This window comes from Carcharhinus amblyrhynchos, chromosome 1, assembly GCF_965287045.1.
Source record: "Carcharhinus amblyrhynchos chromosome 1, sCarAmb.v2.hapA, whole genome shotgun sequence".
NCBI classification, from domain to species: domain Eukaryota; kingdom Metazoa; phylum Chordata; class Chondrichthyes; order Carcharhiniformes; family Carcharhinidae; genus Carcharhinus; species Carcharhinus amblyrhynchos.
In genome coordinates this window covers 76,078,474-76,103,138 of record NC_137324.1, presented here as the reverse complement: position 1 = coordinate 76,103,138, position 24,665 = coordinate 76,078,474, and the positions used below count along the sequence as shown (strand labels likewise).

The window sequence follows — 24,665 nt, the reverse complement described above, 5'->3', positions numbered from 1 at the left end:
TATATTTCTTTTAAAGAGCAGGTACACACACACTGGGCAAGTGGTCACTCTCTTAAACAGTATAATTTTATAATTTCAGTCAATTGTTTTCATGAAATGTTGTAGTCCATTGGTGAAGGTGCTCCCATAAACTCAGTTGCAGTTTGATAGGACACTTCAGAGGACGGTTAAGGGTCAACAATGATGATGTGGAAATGAGTTACATAGAAGTCAGAGATAAAAGCAAAATACCATGAATGCTGGAGTATAAAACAAAATCAGAGAATGCTCAAAAATCTCAGCAGGTCTGACAGCATCTGTGGAGAGAGAAAAGAGCCGACGAAGGGTCATCTTGACTCGAAATATTGGCTCTATCCTCTCCACAGATGCTGTTAGACCTTCACTTAAGGATATTTTTCCCTAAAGAAGATTAATAAATCAGTTGGGTTTTTAAGGTTCCGAGTCACAACTTGGCATATTGCAGTTGCTTCCTTTATGTCGGGGAAATCAGGCAGGATACCTGCTGGAATCTTGGCAAAGTTAATGGCTTTGGAGTGGGGTGATTTTGCAGAAATGGAAAGAAGTAGTCATTAGAACTCTAGGGTCACATACTTCTTTTCTGTTTCTTAATTTAGCAGTGTATTAAATAATCCATCAAGAAAAAATCCCTTGCAGACTCTCTTGAATATTGCATTTAGTCAAAAAAAGAACTTTGCAAATTCAAATTGTTACAGCGCAGAAGGAGACCATTCAGCCCATGGTGTCTGCACCAACTCACTGAACGGGCAATTCACCTCATGCCATTCCCCTACCTTCTCCTTACATTTACATAGTACCAATTGCTATAAAACTTGATATTAGCTGTCGCGTCTGTATTGCACCTAGATTAGGAATTCTAGACTTGTGAACTAATGCTCCAATTTTGCTCTATAGATGGAACATTGCATTCTGCAGCACATGTTACGATCTGCTTTGTTTGGAATATGAAACAACTATTTGCTGGTTGCTGAAAGATACAGACCAATGTAACACCTTCTTGCCCAAGTTGATTCCAGTTGGTCTCTCTGTGTACTAAAATGTAATAATTGCACTTTTATTTTGTACAAATGGCAAGCTACAGGGGTTCACATTCAAAGGATTACCAGAGACACCAGTTGATGCTGCATTATGTGCCTTCAAGTAATTAGGCCAAATTATGATCAACATCATCTCTAGTCAGAGATAGAAATATCTGTTTAAGACGATTACCATATGTACCATATCATTAACGGGATTCTCTGCTGTATCGCCTCACATACATAATTTCCCCTTTACAAGAGGTCTGGACTAATGGGTACCTCGCGAAGAGAATCCACTGGGTGCGCACAGATAAATACAGCCCCTAGGGGGGACAGGAGGACATGCCCGGGCAGTATCCTGGTAGCAAGGCAGTGCCATGGGCCAGTGGTAGGGGGATTGCCCAGATGCACTGCAGGGAATTGGGGACTTCAGTTGCAGGGTTCGATTTTGGGTGGGGGCTTGGAGGTGGGGGGGTGGGGTTTAAACCTGAGTCCTTTAGGCGTTCCCTGGTGGAGGCTATGTGCATGAGGTGGAGTAGGGGGATGCTATTTTGATGTTTATTGTTTTAAGATAAGATTTTTTTTTAAAAAAAGGGGCTTCAGAGTCCGCCCCACCAGCAGGGCATGATGTTGTGGGACCACCTCTTGGATTTTTTCAAACAAGGTGTATAAAAATTTAATGGGTGAAGTTGGCAGTAGGTTAGATATCGCTTTTCATGCCTGAGCTGAAAGAAATGAGAAAATCCCAGCCATTAGTGCCACTATTTTCTATGGTCAACATGCTGTTGCTAGTTTTGATGAGTTAGCATCTCTGGTTCATTACAAATTTCCTTCAGATGTTCAGCGTATTATACTTTTCCTGTACTACAAACATAAATACAAGGTAATAACATGTCTACTATTTCTTTATTTTTATTTATCTTACAATTGTCAGTTTTTAAGCGTTTTTATTTTGTGCTCTTAACTATCTTCTTTTTCCCTAATGTCTTTCTGTGTTGGTTTTGATATTTGCAAATTTCCCTTTAGAATCCCTTGTTGCAGCATGTACTTTCTATTTTGCCACTTCTTGCTGTTTCTTGTGTCTTTTGCATTTATTTTGTGTTATTTCTTACCTCTCTCATTGTCGTTTCTACTAAATTAAGCCTTTGCTCTTAGGGGCAAAAATGCACCATGTTAAATCATTTATTTGAATGAAGCCCACTACACTTCTGTTGTCTTATCAATTAACAAATCTGCTCAGTGTACTATGGACAGTCAATCTATATCTCATCTGATTGAAGTCAGCTTTACCTAAACCTAGAACCTGAGTAACTGCTTTGTATTTCTCCCTGTCAAAAACAATATCAACTTCAATCACACGGAATGAGATTTTCCTGTTCCCCCTGTGGCGTGTTTTGCAGCAGTGGGGATGTCTTGTTATCGTCCACCAACAGGACCTTTCAGTCCTGCTGACATCTACACCATTTTCCATACTTCACCTGTGTTGGCAGGTCCAGAAAATCCCACCATTGGGAAAGGAGGGAAAATCCCACCCATTGTATTTGATCTTAGGTTAATCTTCACAAGACTATTGAATAGTGGCTCAATGCTCACTATTACATCTTATGTGGTCTGCCCCAAATTGGTCCTAGGTCATGTGGTTGAGGAAAACTACCATGAATGCAATCCAGAAAATAGCTACCTTTCTGGCATGAGCTCATCTTCTTATCCAAATCTATAAACAAGCTGAAATCTCCCATGGAAACCACTCTGTCTACATGCTTTTGCAATCTTTGCAGGAATATATTCTGTCATTTCACATCTGCTACTGGGAGATTCTACAGCACTCCCAATTCAACCTTAAATCTATTTCTATTTGTTAACTCTATAAATAAAATCTCCACTGCCTGCTTACCTCTTATTATATCATCTTTGATTGCAAGAGTAAATTCATCTCTAATCCCACTCTACCAGATTCACCACATTTCTATACACTGAAAAACCTGATCCATTCACTTTCCAGTTTTGACAAGACAGTGAAGAAACAGCGATATATTTCCAAATCAGGATTATGTGTGGATTGGAGGGGAACTCCCACGTGGTGGTGTTCTCAGGCATCTGCTGCTCTTGTCATTCTATGATAGTAGTCCTGTGCTTGGAAGGTGCTGCCTAAGGAATCTTGGTGAGCTCCTTCAGTGCACCTTCTAGATGATGCACATAGCTCCCACTGTTCATCAATGGTACGGTGACCTAATGTTTGTGGCTACCATATTTTACTCTCTGAGTCGAATTTATGCCTACAACTTGTTCTTTACATGCTGGGCCCTATTTTACCATTTTGATTCAAAGTGCCAGGTGAAATTGAAACTGAGAGTGCTTCAGATCCGACTTTTAGACCGTTCTCAGGTACCCCATGCGCACTCTGCCTGAAAAAATATCAGCAATTTTGAATCGTGCTGCAGAAGCCTGTGGATAGGGCTTAATGTGCCCGAAACCCTGCAGCTCCGATTGGTGTCTCCAACTGTGCACGCACGGAACAAAAGATGATGGAATGCTGCTCCCCTGTCACATTGCTCCCAGGCTAGATAATGCCTCCCACTGGCCCCCACAGACATTACCCCATCTTCACAACATTACTGACCTCCTTATTCCCCCATCCAATCTCAGGCAGAGTGGCAGCAGAACCCCCTTCTCCCTCACTGATTAGAGGCAGAGTGGCAGCAGACCCAACCATCCACCTCATTGATCACAGGCAGAGTGGCAGCAGACCCCACCCCCCCGCCCCCAATTTCAAGCAAAGGGTCATCGGCACTTACCTCCTCACTAACAGGTGGGCCCAAATTGGACTTGCGTGGAACATGTCTGTTTCATGCCAATTCTAGATGGGCAAATGCAGCGGTAAAGGGGAAGTGTCAGTAAGGTTGGGCGAGCAACCCATTAAGTCATTTAAATGCATGCAAATGCATTTAGGTGGCCGTTATGCCCATTTCGAGCACAGTCTCAATTGTGGCTATTTTTGGGCCTGGGTAGAGTTTCAAACCCTAAAAGACTAGGAGGGTGCAGTCAGATGAAGAGAAATTTAAAGACAACAAAGTCATGAAGCAATTTAGATAAAAACGAGCTGAAAGGGCAGGGAGGACAGTGCGTTTAACAACAATTGTGCATCAGCGAATAAGGTCCATGCAAATAATTGTAATAAAAAAATCTAAAGGCTCTTTATTTGGATGTATGTAGCAATCGTGATAAGATAAATAAACCAATGGCTCAAATAGAGGTAAAGAACCAAACAAATCATAATTTTAGAGACATGGGAATGGATTTTCATGAAATTAGGAAGTGTCTGCAGACCTTTAAAATTGACAGACGGGACCCTAATGCAAAAGGTTAGAAATATGACTAGCATCTGGTTATGTGGTTTCAAGGTAGGTCTTTGTTAATATTTCCCCAAGGGTTATCGTTGTGACATTATGAATGCTTGGCTGAGCTTCAAAGCTGTAATTATCTCAGCTGGTGGGGAGGAGGCTGGAGGTTGTTCTGAGTTCAGAATTTGATAGCTTAAAGAGGTGATTTAAGGATTAGTTATATTTGATGTAAGGGTCTGAATTGAAGTTTTTTTTTATAAGAGACTACTCACTTGAGGAAATTTAAAAACTTTGAATGAATCTTATTAATGAAAGATTTTTGATTGTCAAGTGTGTAGGAGTGAGAGTGGTATTAGGTTGTTAGACATTTAGGGCAGGATGTTTGGGTCATGCTCACCCCAAGACCAGAATATCCTACCCAAGGGCAACAGACCTTTACATGGTCCATCACCCACCCTCTATGATTGCTGTGGCGCGCAGGGCAGGAAAATTCTCCCCTTTATCTTTTTCATCTCCATATGAATGCTGAGTTCTGACCATGGTGAATACTGGATGAGTGGCTATGGATGTGGCGTAGAGGGTATTTTGGCCATGGGGGGACAGGTGGGCACATGTACTGATGCAAGGAACATAGAAAATTAGCATGTAAAAACTAGGAAGATAAATGGTATGCTGGCATTATATTAATATGAAAGGCTGCTACAATTATATAAAGCTTTGTTGACATCACACCTGGAGTACTTAGGTTTCCATTATAAAGAAGGATAAGCTTGAATTGGAGACAAGTATATTGGTAGGTTGGTTTCTGCGATGAGATATTTCTTCTACAATGAAACACTGAGTAAATTGACCTGTTAGTCTCAGAAGTTTAGAAGAATGAACTGCACAACAAGCATTGCAACATATAAGTTTATGAAGAGGTCTGATGAATAAACTCTGAGTTGTTTCTCCTAACTGGAGAATCGAGACTGTAAGGGCACATTACAGGATAAGGATCGATTGTTTAAGACCGAGATAAGGGGCAAGTGTCAGGAATTCTGTCTACATGACCAGCCCAACTCAGTTGAGACTCTTTCAACATGTTATGAATGCTAGGCCTGCCAGCTTGGGCGAATACCTCAGTGTCTGGGATTTTGTTCTCCCATCTGATCGTCAAAGATTTCTGAAAGTAGCTCAAGTGAAAGTGGTTGATCTTCTATGCATAGTGATAACACAAAGTTCAAATCTCCCGTACATAGAACAGGGTTGGCAGGACTGTTGCTCTATCAACTTTCACTTTGTTCCCCTTGGTTCTAAGACTGATGTTTAAAATCTGCTTAAGACTACATTTGCATTTGTAATTCTTGAATGTGCCTTGTCATTAATGCAGACAGCTTGAGAGAGTGTACTGCTAAGTGAACTTATCCACTGCTGACATGAACACATCTATCAGATCTCCTCCATTTAATCTTATGATTCAGTTTATGTTGCCTCTTCTTACTTTTTCTATCAAAATATATTATTTCACAGCTTTTTTGCACGAAGATGGGATTGTAGTTGGTGCAGATTCAATAGGCCAAATGGCCTCTTTCTGTACTATAGGGTTTCTATGATTCTATGAAATTACGCCAGCCATGTGCCTGTCCATTTCACCAGTTTAACTCCTGAAGTCTGCTATTATCCTCCACATTGTTCACTTCTCTTTTCATCTTGGCAAGCTTTAGAATTAAGCCCTGCATAACCAAGCCATGCTGCTGACTTATATTTTAAAAAGCAGAATTCCTAAATCGGACAATTCCGCCCAGGAATACGACTATATACTTTCTTTCAGACTGAGAAACAACTCTTCATCACGATTTTCTGCTTTGCATCCCTTTGCCAATTTCATACACACAGTCTTCTTAAACCCCATCGGCTTCATTGTTGCTGTTATTTCAATAAGTCACACATCTTCACTTCTACTTCATACATTACTATTCAAATACCTGATCTTCAAAAGGTCTGCAGGGCACAACCACAGATACTATGAATAAATGGATGCATGATAGTCGGCTTTCCAAACTTCTAAACTAATACGATCAAGAAATGAGAAAATATTGTCAAAACGAAATAGTTTATTTCAGTTTATTCCAGCGTGAGGGATTGTTTTCACACCTCAGGACAGCTGACATAAATTTACAAATGGCACTCTGACATGAAAAATGCTTTTACTGTGTGGAAACAATAGAACGTCAAATCTAATAAATTAAGTACAGCCACTCATTAAAGTCAACCTGTCCACAACAATCTTCCTAATATTGATGTTCTGTTCACTTATCCACTAAACAGTCCCACCGTCAGTCTTCAGGTGATTTTGATCCACAATTTGAGCCGATTTTGCTGTTTTTTGATGATAATTAGTTCATCTGTTTGATACACATAGAATTGCCAGTACAGTGGTAACGATGTGCACCCTCTATAAAATGCACTGCAGCAATTCACCAAGGCTCCCTTGGCAGCACCTTCCAAAGATGTGGTCTCTACCATCTAGAAGGACAAGAGCAGTAAATTCATGGGAACACCAGCCCCGCAAGTTCCCCTCCATGCCACATACCATCTTGACTTGGAACAATATCCCTGGTCTTTCACTATCGCTGAGTTGATAAAAATTCTCTTAATATTTGAACAGCTCGCACAGGCTACAGCAATAGGTCCTGATTCAAGCCTGAATTGGCCCCTTTTCCCTTGTGTTTCACCCTCATTTCAATTACTCAGCCGCTAACTGGGCAATTGATCCATTTCCAGGGCCATTAAAACCCTGACCTCATGAAAGTCACGCTTCAGGGTAGGTTGGAGATGGATGCAAATTCATACCCTGAAATCAGACTCACCTTCTGATTCCCACCACCTACGGGCAAATCCAGCCCTGCAATTGAAAAATACTTAACTGGCTATTTTGGGACACCGTAATGTTACATAAAGCATTATTTCATTCAAGTCTTTCATTCTTTCTTAAACTCCTGAGGGAAAGTTCTATTTGAATAAATCCCAATCTTCAACAAAATCAAGTAAGCCTGAAGATTCATCCACCCTGACACCTGCTTTTTTTCAATCTCTTTTCATTATCCATAACACAGCAGCAATGCCCCACCACCACCAACTTTACATATCCCCATAATCAGCAGTTCTGTTCCCAACAAATGTTTATCCAGTTCCTGTTAATGACAATGAATTGCCTCATCCCTCAGTCAGTTTTGTTGCAATTCTGTTCCATATATCCACTACACTGTGTGAAAATGTTTCTTCTGATCTCAAGTCTTAACATGAATCATATTAATTAAATTAGTGTCTATTTAATTGGCTACCTGTGTTAAGGACACTAGCGGAACAACTTCATAAATTAGCATTTTATTTTCAATTATGGAGTAACTGTGCTTGCACAGATGTCTTACATGCCGTTATTCATTGTTTACAGTTTGACCCTACTGAGGTGACAACAAAAAATGGAGTATAAATCAACGATAGAAAATGATAAGCTGCTTCACCTTGACCAGAGAGGTAGAACCAGAGGACATAGCCTACACTTGAAGAGATATAAATTTAAAATTAATCTGCAGAAAGAGTGGGCCAAATGCTGTAGCAGCGCATTTAATGAAATCTGTCATTAGCTCGGCCCATGCACTTTTAGGTTTTTTAATTTTTTGCATCCTAACTTGCTGACAGTGTGAGGTAATAACAGAAAAGCAAGGGAAAACTGCCCATCAGGGAGCTGAGTGAATACAATTGTACTGTGACACCAGCTGTGTGTCTCCATAGCCACTTAGTTTGAAGGATTGTTAAATTAACGGCAAAATGACTGAGAATGAAGCATAAATTAGTGCGGGGAAATTCAATGTCAAATCAAGACAGTAAGAGAAATAAAGAGAGGGAAAAGGAAGTTGGTTTGAGAGACAGAAAGGATTTTTTTTTAAATTCTGCAACCATTAAAGCCTGAAGTAATAGCATTATTAATCGTTAATTTTCAGAGCTTGGTAGTTACTAGTAAGAACGTAATAGGAGTAGGAGTGAATGATGTGACCCACCGAGTCTGCTCCACTATGCAATATGATCAAGACTAATCTTCGGCTTCAACTTTACTGTCCTGCTCACTCTCCATGATTTGACTAAGCGCCAAATTCTCCATTCTCACTAGCTCGCTGGTGGGGTGGAGAAATCCAGCCAACATCCCTTAATTCCCCAAAAGACCAAAAATCTATCTATCTCAGCTTTAAAACTAGTCTATGATGTGTATCCACAACACAGAGAATGACAGAGTGTTAGGAAGGCCAGAGATGTTTAGTCAGCATTTCTGTTTGAACCCCTCCCCCATCCCCAAATGCCCATCCAATTTCCTTTGTAAACTAGCTGGAGAATTCCAAAGATTTGCAACCCTTTGAGTGAAGAAATTTCTTCTCGTCTCAACCCTAGATGACTACTCCCTTATCCTGCAAAAAACAAAGGAAATTACAGCACAGGAATAGGCCTTTCGGCCCTCCAAGCCTGCACTGGCTACGCTGCCCGTTTGAACTAAAACCCCTTATCCTTCCGGGAAACATATCCCTCTATTCTCATCCTATTCACGTATTTGTCCAGACGCCCCTTAAAAGTCACTCTCGTATTTGCTTCCAATACCTACTCTGGCAGCAAGTTCCAGGCACCCACCACCCTCATACATCTTTAAACCTTGCCTCATACCTTGCCTTTAAACCTCGCCCCTCGCACTTTAAACCTACATGCCCTAATCTTCTTGTATGTTTGAATGAGATCACCTCACATTCTTCTAAACTTTTGGAAATATATTCAGCCTCTCATCTCAGGTCAACCTCCTCATCCCAGGGACTATACTACCTCCAATGTACTACCTCCACCATGCATGGATAAGCTTTCTTAAATATGGAGGCCAAAACAGCACACAATGTTTCAGTGCAGTCTTCCAAAATCCCTGCTCAGTTCACAGTTATTTATTAAAAGGGTAATTAGACTAGAATGGGCAAGACTTAATTTTCCATAATGAATTTAGTTCATACCCTCCTGCAAATACATTAGTGTCATTTAATGCATTTCACTGGTGAAGCAAATAGTGAGATGCCAGTTCAATGAAGCTAACACTGCAATAGCATAATTGGAGCAGGAACTTTGATATTTTTGAGGTTAATCATGGATTTGTTCCTTGTCTTTTATGCTAGTAAAGGCCAATGCCATTAGCCTTGATGATATATTAGCAGCAAAATCTGGGCCAATATTTCAGTAAATGAATGATAAATGGATGGAACATAAATGGATGGAAGACAGAGAAAAAATGTGCTAGTGCATTTACATATAAATGAGAGATTGTTTTCAGAAAATAATATTTTTGGATACAGTTTACGATGATTATACTGCGCATGGAAAGAACAGTTGACTTTGGAGATTTGAATCTCCATGCTTTTCACTTCAGGCTATTTTCTTCATTATATTCAATGACAATAAAAGTTATTCTTTCTCATGTTGGTGTCTCCTGCAATGTAGATTAATTGTTAGGGACTAATTGCCATGATTAGTCAACTCCATTAGTATTGCATCATACATCTACCAGATTGATAAAAGGTGAACCAAATGAACCTTGGGTTATTTTTCATGTATCAGTTTCAAAATATTATCACATCATTAGGGAATAATATATACATCACTCCTTCAGGATTTTTTAAAAAATCAACATTTCTTTAAAAATCAATACACAATTAAAAAGCTTTATGAAAGTTGTCTGATTCATGTATGGGGTGCACTAACTATAAAGTTAGATATCTTTTATAACTTTGTATTGCATGAAGCATACATCTTTTGACTACAAAACTAGCTTGATATAAAATGTCATTTTGGTGCAATATAATTTACTTATGTGTCATGAATATTCCATTCCTGAACAGCCCACTATTCTGAAATGGTATGAATGTAATTCTTGTTACACTATTTTTCAATTTAAATTGTAAATTTAAAGAAGTTTACTTCTTAATAGGATCTGAGTCAGGAAAGATGAGAACTCCTTGTGAATGGGAAAAGGAACAATTGCAATATTAGAAATCCTAAAAAGTTCTATTAAAGACTCTCACCAATTTTTACAGATGCACTATAGAAAGCATTCTTTCTGGTTGTATCACAGCTTGGTATGACTCCTGCACTGACCAAGACTACAGAAACTACAAAGGATTGTGAATGTAGCCCAGTCCATCACGCAAACCAGCTCCCCATCCATTGACTCCATCTACACTTCCTGCTGCCTCAGAAAAGCAGCCAGCATAATCAAGGACTCACACACCCCAGATATACTATACTCTCTACCATCTTCTTTCAAGAAATAAAAGTCTGAGATCAGAAACCTACTGACTCAGGAACAGCTTTTTCCCTGCTATCATCAGACCTACCTTATATTAAGTTGATCTTTCTCCACACCCTAATTATGACTGTAACACTATATTCTGTACCTTCTTCTTTCCTTCTCCCCTGCGTACTCTATGTACAGTGCTTTTTCTGTATAGAGTACAAGAAACAATACTTTTCACTATATCCCAATACATGGGACAATAATAAATCAAATCAAAAGAAGTTGATTTTTTAATTAGCACTTGAGAAGATAATGCAGCGAAATGCATGTTCAGCTGGAAATGATTAAGAAGGTGCGCTTACAAGATCTGTGAGGTAAAAAATGGCAAATTCTGCGCATAATCAGTGTTAAACACTATATTTGATGCCATAATTCTGCATCCTTCTGCTGCACACATGGCATGCTTGCAGTAGTTCCCTTGCAGTCTGCCCAATATTTACGAAGTGTCAGGCTCCCGTAGTATCAGCATCAGCAGTACCGTGGAACCGAAGTTTGCAGCCCTAGTTTCCGACACAAAAACAGAAAATTCTGGAAAATCTCAGCAGGTCTGACAGCATCTGTGGAGAGAAAACAGAGCCAATGTTTCAAGCCTGGAAACGTTGACTCTATTTTTGCTCCACAGATGCTGTCAGACCTGCTAAGATTTTCCAGCATTTTCTGCTTTTCTTTCAGATTCCAGCATCCTCAGTATTTTGCTTTTCTTTTCCAAATAATGACTTCAGATGATGCACTTTTGCTGCAATCAAACCAGTTCTACAGGGACTATTTCTTCAAAGTCATCAGTGACAGGGCTCAGAGATCAACTGTCATTCCAGTAAAATCCCCCCAAAGCAAGAGGTTTGACAATGTCCACTGTACTGATGTCCCGTTGGGTTGAATTTGGTTGGCACTGAACAAGTCTGACTGCTGGGATTGAAAGTGGGAACTGACCCTGTGCCAGTCGGTGACAGGCTGAGACACCTTGGGTCACTGCTGCTCTATTGAGAATGGCAGATACCCCCAACATCCAGTCAGAGGGTTGGCAGCTCAGCAAGCTTGGCAGCACCATCGCTAGCAGTGGCCACAGCTGAGGCTACAAAGTAACTGCTCATGGCAAGGTGCCAAAGCTAATTTTAAACATTCAGGGCCAAATAGGCTCGGGCAATTGGTTGGAACAGAGGTCATATTGTAAATGTCATTGCTATGGGAGCGACCACTGCTGCTGAGGGAAACCTCCCTTGTGCCATCATAGCTGTAAGAAGAGTCTCAATTTGGGGACCTGTTGAGAGGCTGCCAGTGTTTTATCATGATGTGGGTATGCCGGCGTTGGACTGGCGTAAACACAGTAAAAAGTCTGACAACACCAGGTTTTAGTCCAACCTATTTATTTGATAATATACTCACAAGCTTTCGGGGTCATTCACCTGACGAAGGGGCTAACCCCGAAAGCTTGTGAGTATATTATCAAATAAATAGGTTGGACTAAAACCTGGTGTTGTCAGACTTTTTACAGTGTTTTATCAAGCAGTCTCTGGTCCACCGGAAATGGGAAAATTGCCAGTGCAGGCAGGAAGTAGCCCTTAATTGGACCATTAATTCTCACTTGGCTGCCCAGAGAGTGGCTGCACCACAGAGCTTCCTGCTGCTGATAATATGCCGGACTTCACTCTACATTATCATCACTTATGCCTCCGACTGTTGTCATTGGCTGGGAAAATGCAGCCTATTGTCGTTATATTTCCCTTGCAGCTTTTTCAGCTGAATTTCTTGGTAAGCCAGTTCCTAATTGTGGTTATATAAAACGAAAGCTTTGTTGTGTGCTGCTTTGCAACATTTTTAAGAATTATGACACACATGCATGCCATGTTATGCACATCAAGACGACTATATAAGTGAGAAGAAAAGTAAGGATCTCATCAAGCAATCAGAAATCCCAATGGCTATTATCTAGCAATGGTCTAACTGTAGGAAGATAAGATCCTAATTAGAGTCTGATGGCCCTTTAAATTAATGAAATGGGTGCAGTGAGGATTCTAAACAGGATAGCGGTGGTTTAAATGTTGTTATTAAGGGAGGATATAAAAGTGTTGGGAGCAGTTCAGAGAATGTTTACTAGACTAATATATGGAAAGGACAAGTTGTTTTATGAGGAAAGGTTGGATAGGCTACACTTATATCAAGTGGAGTTGAGGAGAGTAAGGGCTGACTTGATTGAAACATATAAGATTCTGAGGGGTCTTGCGAGGGTGGGTATGGAGAGGATATGTCCTCGTGTGGGAAAATCTAAAACTAGGGGCCACTGTTTAAAAAAAAATGGTTGTCCATTTAAGACAGGGGTGAGCATTTTGCTGAATCTTTGGAAACTCCTTTCTCAAATGGCAGTAGAAACACAGTCTTTAAATATTTTTAAGGCAGGTGTAGTTAGATGTTGCTAAGCCAGGGAGTGAAGTGTTATCAAGGTATGTAGAGTTCAGTTTACAGTCATTTCAGCCATAATCATATTGAATGGCAGAGCAGGCTTGAGGGGCCAAGTGGCCTACTCCTGCTCCTAATTCATATGTTCGTATTAATACCCACTTTCCAACAAAACCTTATTCATGTTCCTGCATTTCAGGATTATTCCTTGTTCTTCAGCATGAAGCTACCATATTTCTCCTTTTAGGTTTATGAAAGACCAGCCAACAGTAATTCAAAACATGAAACTGTTAGGTTAATGTAATTGCCTATTGCACTGATGTTAACTCAAAGTAAATAACTGATGGAGGAGAAACAGTTCATGGTGTTAAATTTGATGCAGTGCTGGTGAATTAATATCATTATGGCTAATAATAATCATTACTCTCCTCAAGAGAAGTTGTCAGTTGACTTGAACAAAAACGTTGCCACCTCATTCATATGTCCTGCTTAATATGGTCACCTTTCAGAATGTCTTCTTTAATCAAACTACAAATTGAAGGTGAGTAAATTATCACATTATCATAATGTCAAGTCTATCACCTTTATCCATTTCCAATTAAATGATTCAAATCTATGATGAATGCATAATGCCTTTTTCTCTTTTCAGTTAAGCCAGTGGCTGCTGCTTCATGATGTATAAATGTGTTTGAGTAAAATGATGCAGCAGCTCCTTTTGCACATCTGTTGGTATTTTTGTTCTTTTTCTAAAGCACAAAACTCTAAATGCATCAGTAAGCTTTCTTTACTATGCTGGCATAGTAAACAAAGTGATCTTTGTTGGGTCATCTTGTTTGAAAATATTCCACCAGATCACATGTATTACAGGGAATAATTATTTCACACTCATTGTCTTGAAATAATTAAAATGTGATTATTTTTGAAACTGTTATGATCCTGATTAGTATCAGCCATTGAAAGGTTCCCAAAGACTATAAAGAAATAAAGAAGGTTTTTTTCAATTATTTCCCTAAACAAACCTGTATTTACGCAAACTAAATGACCAAATTTCTGCCTGACTTCTTTGTGCCGATTCTCTGTGAAGCAGTGAGAATAAGAATCGTGCTTAGGTTACGGAACGTAATACACCATTTTCTATAATAGCAATGTGATGAGATTTCTGCACACTGGTCCTAAATACAATGGAATCTATTCAAAGTGATCATGCTCCAAATATTATTTACACAATATATTTATGTTCAGTCAGTAGAGAGGTTTTAGTTTAGAACTTATTGATATTCTACAATGAAATGAAATCCCTTAACATGCATTTCATCACAGCTCATCACTGTGAGCTGACACTTTATCAGGTAGCTCAGGCATCATGTCAACTGGCAAAATGATAAGTTTGAGAATGGAATGAGGCCTGGGAGGCAGCACCACCCATTACTTTTGTGGAATTGGGAAGCGTACGCCTCCAATTCCAATTCTCGTCCCACATATAGTGACGTACGAAGGCAGGCTTTCATCTGTTTCCATAGCTAGTTATTTCTGGAATGGGTCACTAGTCTGTTGCGAGGGGCTTGTAGCTTGAGAGGCCCCACTCCACGTCAAGTGTGGCTGACTGAGATGCTTACACTTTTATCACCACTTTTGTCATGCTATTAGTGTGTTTGGAAGGATTTGCAGATTGACACTCAACCCGTTTGGCTGCATAATGAATGTACCTTCCTTGGCCTTCGAGTCTTGGGTGGAACTCGAACTCAGAGCTTTTGGCTTAGAAGAAGGATGCTATCCACTGTGCCACAAGACCTCAGAGTATTTGTCCCCACCCCACAAATATAACCTTACATTTTGGATGCTTTTTCCTCTTGACCATTAGATTTTACTAAGCCCAATATCCTTGCTGCACACTATGTCCCTTGACCTTCTAAATTATATCTGGCTCCTATATATCTATCATAGGATGATGGTATGTACAAATAAGGTTCCTGCATAATTCTGTGGGCTACCAGCACAAAGTCCAAGTTAAGCATCTGTAATAGGAAGTGGTCAACCACTGCAATTTAAACTCTGACACTGCCCCTTTGAGCCAGGCAGAGGAAGTTAAAAAAACTCTCCAATTCATGAGTTATGCTGATTAATTTTGTACTTAATGCACAGTATTTTGAATCCATTGTCACCTTCTGATGTTGTTTCCCACCTTCTGATCATGTTGATGAGCAGACTATTTGACAGTCACTCAGTTGCACAGCTAAACCATTAAAATGTTGGTTGACATTGAGCAGCATTCTGAACAGAGAACAAGTATATTGAGTGAATATAAATGGTTTTTTGGAAATTAAACTATTTAACAGAGTCCTAATGCATGTGTTCCAAATGCATTTAAAAACCTTATTGACTTCTGTACATTAGTGTAAAACCAAAACTAAATACAATCGCCGATTACCACTTACTGCATTAGATTGGATATGGGATGCCAAAGTGGTTATGAGAAGAAAATAAATTCAATCCCATTATTTCCATTTTTCAACAATTATTTTCTGTTGCTGTCAGTGCTAGCCGTGTAAAGTTAATGGAAATTGTTTAGAAACTGGAATCACAGCAATTCAAGGATAGAATTACTTTCATATATGCTAGCAGCATGCAAAACCATAATGGTACTTAACTACACCAATCTAATAAATGATTTAATCATGCTCGGTCAATTGCTTCTTGATGTATTGAACTATCATAGCTCTTCCTGTGAATGAGAGTTATCAATCACAGAGAGCTGATAATTTTATGCCTAATACGAAACCTTGTGTCATCTAAGAAAGAAATACTTACATTTATTTAGCTCCTTTCATGGCCAAAAGGTATCCCAAGGTACTTAGCAACCAATGGCATACTTTGATGTGGAGCTACTGGTGTAACGAAGGAAGCATAGCAGCCCATCTACACACAGCAAGCTCCTGCAAACAAAAATCTGGTAATGACCAGATAATCTTATTTTTGTGATGTTGATTGAGGGATATACATTGGCCAGGCATAATTTCGCCCGATCATATTTGAAACAGCGCCAAGGGATCTTTTATATCCACCCGAAAGGGCAGATGGACCTTAGTTTAACCTCTAATCTGAAATATAACACATTTAACAGTGCAGTGCCCACTTGGTACCCCATGAGTGTCAGCCTTGAGTTCTGGAGTTCAACTGGAGTAAACCTATAATCTTCTGACTCCGAGGCAAGAGTGCTACTTGCTGAACCACAGCTAATGCTGTAAGATAGATTGTTGCTGACAGGATAATGTAGCATTATAAAATATGTAAAAATATACACTGACTTTCACATTGAAAGTTTCCCCCATTTTTGCTGTCAATATCAAATCAATATTAACTCAATGTGACTAAACTACAAGCACAACAGTAAGCAGAGGAGGTGCAAATCAATCCAGTAGCCGTGAACACAAGAAATCACATAGCTGTCACGGTATTTAGCAAGTCCTTAGCTACTTTTGGTACAGATACTTGCTGCACAATGGTGCCTGATACTAACACGTAATGGAATATTATTATATTTCAAGCTTCTTTTATGAGATGGAGCACAATATAAATCATTAGAGATAAATGTATATAAATTCAGATTCCAAATTCAGGATTCCGAATATATACAAATCTCAATGCTGAAATGTTAAAACTAAACAAGGAGGCACTTTAATCCAATGGGGAGAAGGGACAGAATTTTCCATCTTCCCTCCCATGCCAGTCTCTCCATGATGCCAGCGGGAACACACACCGGTCCAGAAAATCACTTGATCACCTGGAGGGATGCAGTCAGCATGTGTGAAAAAATGGTTACTACGCTGATACCCTTAAAGGGGAAACAACATTTAAATCCGTAACCGCAAGAAAAAACAGCTATGGATAGAAAATAGGACAGAAGATTGGAACAGACCCAGAGAAAGGGCAATGCCCAATGAAGTGCCAAGGGCATCAAGAGACCCCAGAGGGAAAGCTACAAGAGACCCCTGAATTAGGGAAACAGAAGATCCTAGAATGAGTGAGACAAATTTAAACAAGCTACAAGATGGTTGCCAACTACGTACATGCAACGCAATGCCCAAGCTAAAGGGCTAAAGAAATAAATGGCAGAGGAGTGGCTGAAAGGGTTAATAATAGGGGTTTTTTTTGAAAATGCTAAGACGATATCCAAAATGCAACAGGACATTGCAGGGCAGAGTGAGCAGAAGCTAATGAATGATGAAAGGCTATCTGAGGTAATTCAAAACATACATAGGCATACTGTGAAAATAGAAGCAGGAGTAGGCCATTCGGCCCTTTAAGCTTTCTCTGCAATTAATTATGATCATAACTGATCATCAGATTCAATATCCTGATCCCACCTTCCCTCCATAATCTTGGATCCCTTTAGTCCCGAGAGCTATATCTAATTCCTTCTTGAAATCGCACAATGTTTTGACCTCAATTACTTTCTGTGGAAGTGAATTCCACAAATTCTGAGTGAAGAAATTTCTCCTCACCTCAGTTCTAAAATGTTTACCCCTTATCCTCAAACTATGACCCCTAGTTCTTGACTCCTCCAACATCGGGAACATTCTTTCTGAATTCACCCTGTCTAACCCTGTTAGAATTTTATGGGTTTCTCTGAGATCTCCTCTCATTCTCTGAACCCCAATTATCCTAATCAACAAAATGTTTCCTCACGTGACAGTCCTGCCGCCCCAGGAACTAGCCCGCAAACTTTTGCTGCACGGCCTTGATAGCAACAACAACCTTCCTCAGATAAGGACTCCAAAACTGTACACAATACTCAAGGTGGGCAAATCCTTTCTCTATGAATATAACACTTGCTTTCTTGACTACTTGTTGTACCTGCTTGCTTACTTTCGGTGACTGATGCACAAGGGCACCAAGGTCTTGCTCAGTATCTACCTCAATTTACACCCAAATAATAATCTACCTTCCTATTTTTGCTACCAAAGCAGATACCTCACATTCATTCACATCTGCCATGCATATGCCCACTCAGCTTGTCCAAAGCACGTGAAGCATCTCTGCATCCTCCTCACAGCTCACCCTCCCACCCAAATTTGCAGATAATATTTTTAGTTCCCTCATCCAAATCAATAATACATATACATTTATCAGCGCAACTAATTCATCCATTATGTTTTGAATGCTTCAAATGTTCAGGTACAAAACTTTTTAACATAGAAACATAGAAGATAGGAGCAGGAGGAGGCCATTTGGCCCTTCAAGCCTGCTCCACCATTCATAACAATCATAGCTGATCATCCAACTCAATAGCATAATCCTGCTTTTCCCCCATAACCTTTGACCCCATTCGCCCCAAGTACTATGTCCATCTGACTCTTGAATACACTTGATGTTCTGGAATCAACTACTTCCTATGGTAATGAATTCCACAGGCTCACCACTCTTTGGGTGAAGAAATGTCTCCTCACCTCCAGGCTAAATGGTCTACCCTCAATTCTCAGACTGTGACCCCTGATTGTGGACTCCCCCACCATCAAGAATATTCTCCTTGCTTCTACCGTGTCTAGTCTGTTAGAATTTTATACATCGCTATGTGATTTCCCTCTCATTCATTTGAATTCCAGTGAAAACAATCCTAACCTAGTCAATCTGTCCTCATAAATCAACCCCACCATCCCCAGAATCAGCCTGGTAAACCTTCACTGCACTCCCACAACAGCAAGAACATCCTTCCTCGGAAAAGGAGACCAAAACTGCACACTACACTCGAGGTATGGCCTCACCAAGGTCCTGTATAATTGCAACATTGCAACAAGGTTTCTTTCCCTTTCCTACTATTTTTTACTGTGTGATTATCTAATCCTGGCCCTGGATTTCTCTGCCTATCTTATTCTCCTTGCTGTCTCTTACTCTTGCTTTTGATTTTCCCTGGTCTGAATCCTTACATAGGTTCCTATCCCCTTGCCTTATTAATTTAAACCTTCCACAATGACTAGCAAATACAACTCTCCCCCAGTGACATCAGTCCCGATTTTGCCCAGGTGTAACCCATCCAGTTTGTACAGGTCCCACCTCCCCTAAAACCAGTCCTAATGCCTCACGAATCTGAAACCCTCCCCCTCACACCATCTTTTCTGCCTCATTTTCAGCCGATATATCCTGCTGTTTCTACTCTGACTACAAAAGAAGCAAAGCATGCAAAAAAGAAATGAAACTTCTCTAGAGGAAAATAATTGCATCAGAGCTGAACAGGAAGACTTGAAGTGCAAAATGCAAGCTGAGTATATACCCTTAAAAATGCATGATAAAGTGAAGTCTTTAATGAATCAGTTGTTCCAGATCTGAACAAACAAATTTCAGAGACAACACAAAGGTACCAGGAGAAAATAATGACCTTCAGTTCCACAGCTGGCAACTCAAAGTAGGAATTGGACGAATTCAACCAGGCACAAAGGAGTTATGACCCTGAAAGACTTCTTGAAGAATCAATATGTAGCCATGGAAAAACACAAGGAGTTAAAAAGGATGTAATATATTACTTCAGGAAAAGATGCACTGGAACTATCAGTACCAATAAAATGATGCACCGAAAGCCAGAGAGAATTGGCAAGAGGTGAACAGGAAAATAAATAATTGAAAAAGCTGTTGATTGTCGTTCAAAGTCCAACAGAAAAGGAATGTGTAATTCATCAAGCAACATGAAACAATGGGTGAAATCTTACCCAAAAATTGGCAGTGTTGGGTCCAGCATGAAAAATGTTGTGTTACTCTGTAATGAATCACATCATTTTTTATCTAGGTCTTACCACACGCTACCACAAAAAAACTGATTGTCGAGTTTCACACCGTCAAAACAGGACATGGGGCTTCAACACTTTAACAAAGCCCAGCTGCATTAAGATTGGGGTGCCATGTTTAAAGGGCACCCCGATTTGAGCAAACAATGACCTCCTCTCTCAGCCCAACCTGAAGGTCTCAGAAACTCTCCTCTCGCCATCACCCTTGATTGGAACTAAACTCCTCCCCAAACCATCTCTCCGCCCAGCTGATCAGAGCCAGCACCATTCCAAACCATCCCCTTAACCCACTCCGATCAGAGCCAGCATCCTCCACGATTGTAGACAGCAACCTCCCCACATGGGGGGAGAAAGGATGGAGAAAGCTAGCACGAGGGGGCATGGCTTTAAATTAAGGGGGGGGTAGTTATAGGACAGATGTCAGGGGTAGGTTCTTTACCCAGAGGGTGGTGAGGGATTGGAATGCCCTGCCTGCTGCAGTTGTAAATGCGCCTAGTTTGGGGGCGTTTAAGAGATCCGTGGATAGGTTTATGGACGAAAAGGGATTGGTTTAGATTAGTGGTCATTGTTTTTTAACTGGTCAGCGCAACATCATGGGCCGAAGGGCCTGTTCTGCGCTGTAATGTTCTATGTTCTACACCTAATTGGAACCAGCTCCGCTCCCCCCAACCCCGCTCCCCCCCCCCCCCCCCCCCCCCCAAATGTCAATCAGAGCAGGCATTGCACCCTCCTGCTGATTGGGACTGGCACACCCCCTTCCCCTCAGCATCAGTTCCTTTCCCTCCAAGCCACCACCCAAACAGTCAATGCTGGAACCCACCCCCACCCCAAACATCAGATCATTCACCCCAACCGCCCACCCACACAGTCAATACCAGCAGCCCCCACCCTCACCCCTCTCCAAAGGGCCAACACAGGCATCTCCAGTTCCCATGTCCTGCCCATCACCACAGATAAATGCCCCCCTCTCATGAGGCTCCCGCTGGGATCTGACCCAGCAATGCCCCTGGCAAAGGTTGGCACTGCCAGGTTGGTACTACCATTTTGAATATACATTCTGGGGAATGCCCTCCGGGACAGAGCCCCCAGCCAAAGCAAACAACTGCTCTCTACTTGCCCTATCCGGGCCACCCACAGTCTTATACACCTCAATCATATCCCTGAGGGAAACCCAAAAGAGAACTACTCACTCATCACCTTCACCATACTCAGCGCTCTCTCACACACGGATAACCTCCTTGTTCCCCAGAGAGCCTGAACACCTCACTTGCTAACCACTACCATGCTAAGCATTTTCAGAAAATTTTGGGATTCTACCCAATGCAGTACAAAAGCCCCCCTCCCTCAGGCCCCTTCCTCACTTCCTCAAGTTTCCCCTTATTCCTGCCACATACCCCAGGAACAAAAGGACCCCCCATTTTCCTCTTTTCCCCCACAACACAAGTATTGTCCTGTCCACAATTCTGCACAAGAAAAGACTAACATGAATAAACACAGAAAAACTCCAAGTGATAAGAAGACAACAAGTCACAATACAAGGGCAAGGAATCACAAGGGGACAACAAGGTTGGATGTGAGCCAACAAAAAGTGGCACAGCAAGAAGAAAAGGGGTCATATCCTCTCTCTGTCCAACCCCAAATCCCTACTCACGCAATGAATACCAACAGCCTCTTGTCCCACCCCTCCCCAAAGGGCCATCACTGGCAGCTCTAATTCCCATATCTGCTCCACCCACCACCACAAATAAATGCCCCTCTCTCATGACGTCTGGGGTCTGACTCGACACTGCCTCTGGCATTGGTTAGCACTACCATTTTGAATATATGCAGGAGGATCAATATCTGGAGGGGTTTTGAATTATGTTTAAGTGTATTAAAATTAATGTAAATGATAATGTCACTGGGGAGAGGCGGCGAAAATCAGAATTGAGATCCATGACTTCCAGGGTTTTGACGAATTTTGAGGTCCCATCACCATTCCTGTGGACAGCAAGCATGGGCTCAAGATCATGCCCCACTGAAAATTACCTTAAACAGCAGAATGGAAACACAACAGAAGAAACTCAAGGAGATGCTACTGATTTACAGGAAACCTCAAGGTGAAGCAAGTGAGCTTCACAAAGAAAAGGAAAACCTGTTCAAAGACCTTCTTCGCACACTACAGGAATCCTTCAGGACAAAAATAATTCCTCCGGGAAAATTATAAAGAGCAACAAAATCAATTTAACTTCACTCTGAACAAACTAGTTGGCAGAGAGCTTAGCAATGTTCTATATTCCAGGAGGAGACTTGCCGGTATGAATCACGCTGTCCAGGGTTTGAGCATGCACCAACCATTCTTACAGACAGAGTGTGCGGGCTCAAAATCACCTCCTCTATTTTATCTCTCAACAATTATTAGAAGTTTTGATAAGCTGTGCAACAAACATTGCAGACACTTTCCCTCTGGCCATTATTTTACTTACATCACTAAAAATACCTGAAAAGCAGAGGGGTGTAATTGCACAGGGACTGATAGGTAAGAAATGGGTTTTGTGTTGACAATTTCCCACATGGTAAGCGCTTAATCTGAGCAGAAGCCATGCTGTTAGCCACAGGGAGCAGATACTCTAAAGAAAGATCCATATATCCAGACTATTCTCGTGCAGCTGCTGGGTTCAGGACAATGTTGGCACCTGCTAGTCTGATTCAGAATGCATGTGTAAGATAGGTAAGGGAAACATGCAAAAAATAAAGGAAGCGAGAAACATACAGGGAACCTTTCCACCCCACCCACCACAGGAATGGTAGCAGGCAGGGGCGGACTGTGCAAAGATCCATTGACCTCGGTCAGGATTTTCCGGTTTAAGGCGAGCAGGGTTGGAAAATCCTGCCCGACATTTCACAAATGTAAACCTGAAGGTTTAGAAAAGTGAAAGAGGATATTAAGTTGTTTTCAACTGAGTTACAAAACTCATTTCTACAATTTAATATATTACATCCTTGCAACATTTTTCATCGCCTTACAAGGAATGCGTCCATATTAAGTCGACTGTCTGCAGCTTTACTTAGAAAGTAAACTCTGAGAAAGAAAACTCTCTTAACATTAGAATCACATTTTACATTTAATTTTGTCTCTATTTGTCTCAGCTATTCTTAACAAAGAAGATGATTTTTTGATTTGCTACTGCCAGGACTGTTCCTACTTACCTTTCGTGAGTGAACTTCTTTGACATATAATGGGAGAAGGAACTCGGATTTGCCTTCCAGGCGTACTCCTTCGTTTGTGATTTTCAGGTTTCCCATTCCATCCTGCAGTCAGGAAAAGAAAACATGTATTCAACATTTAAAGGATAAAATAGATTTGTTCTTTTGATTAAAAACAGGTTGACAACATTATCATGAGAATTTTTCTTAGGGTGGCCCTTGATGTAAAGTTACAATGTGCTGCTATTCAATGGCTAAGTAACATTATGGCTTGTGATCATTACGGACATAACTACATTGCGTGGTTGTAAACCATTTTCTGTCTATTGCACAAGGGCAGTACCTGTAAGCCATTGTGTTGCCAGAGATGAGATCCTGCTTATAAAATGAACACGCAATTTAGAGTACAAAAGATTGGGACACAATCACTGCTTTCTTTGCAATAACAAAACTTTTGAAGAAATTTAAAAATGTAACAACTTTTTTATGATATTGTGAAAGGAAAACGTACCTGTGTCACTTGTCTATAGTTTTATTGTGACAACAATGATAGCCAGCTATTCTACTAGTTAGTTTACTCACTGGGCTACAGAGAGGAGTTGAGTTGCAGGAGAGGTGATGACTGCACTTTTAAAATGGAGGAGAACAGTAGGAAAGGCAAGCTGAAGAGGAGCCTGATCTGTCTAGGGTACCTGTAGCTGCTCACCTAGCTGCCAGAGAAGCCTGTGATGGACTCAGGTACAGTTTAAATAACCTGATTTTGTGCAGCTATATTGCACATTAAGGCTGAAATCACTGTTTCCTTGCAATTCCGTGATGCAAATCATTCTCAAAGTTCTTTCATATCATTCACACCTTTCTCACCTTTCTGCTCAGGGCATGCTATTTTTTTCAAGCCGCAAGCCATTTGACAGATGACCGGCAGCAATGGAGAGGACCGCATAATGAAAACTTGGAAAAAAGTTCATCATTCATTAACATTTTCAAAACCAGTTGCTCAGTGACATCGTTGTAAACACCCAAGTGACTCGCTATGGGACTAAAGTGCCTTCCTCTTGCAATTCCTGTTAATTCTATGTGGTGCTACAGCAGAGCAGAAGTGAGGCTGATCATTCTCCTGCTTGGACTGCTCTGATGCCTATAGTCAATGTTCTCTGGGTTTGTCCTATCTGCCAATGGTGGATCAAATACAATCGAGATGCGCAAGAAGCTAGAAATGGAGGGATATCTTGGAGGAATTCAGCAGCATCTTCTTCCTCAGTAAAGACGGATACTCAGTTGGAACCTTGTGGGTCCTGCCAATACAGTAAAAAGTCTGACAACACCAGGTTTTAGTCCAACCGATTTGTTTGATAGTAAACTCACAAGCTTTCGAGGGGACTCCCTCTTCGTCAGGTGAATGGAGAGTTCTGGCCTCGGACAGAGCATATAAAGCACAGACAGGTTAGAGATTACTGATTAGAATGCGAATCTTTACACCTAACCTGCTGTTCAAGTCCTAAAGTGGCTGACAATGTGAGTGGAAGGAGCACTGATCACAGGTTAAAGAGATGTGTATTGTCTCCAGGCAGCA

At 40.9% G+C, this 24,665-nt stretch overlaps 1 protein-coding gene across 1 annotated transcript in view; it reads right to left on the bottom strand.

Moving 5' to 3' along the window:
* The window catches only part of sgcz (sarcoglycan zeta), an 864,473-nt gene that overhangs the window by 175,768 nt on the left and 664,040 nt on the right, over positions 1-24,665 (bottom strand). The window contains exon 3 of the mRNA XM_080198167.1: positions 23,096-23,197. Coding sequence (XP_080054293.1) covers positions 23,096-23,197 — 102 coding nt within the window. The remainder of the gene's footprint in view (positions 1-23,095; positions 23,198-24,665) is intronic.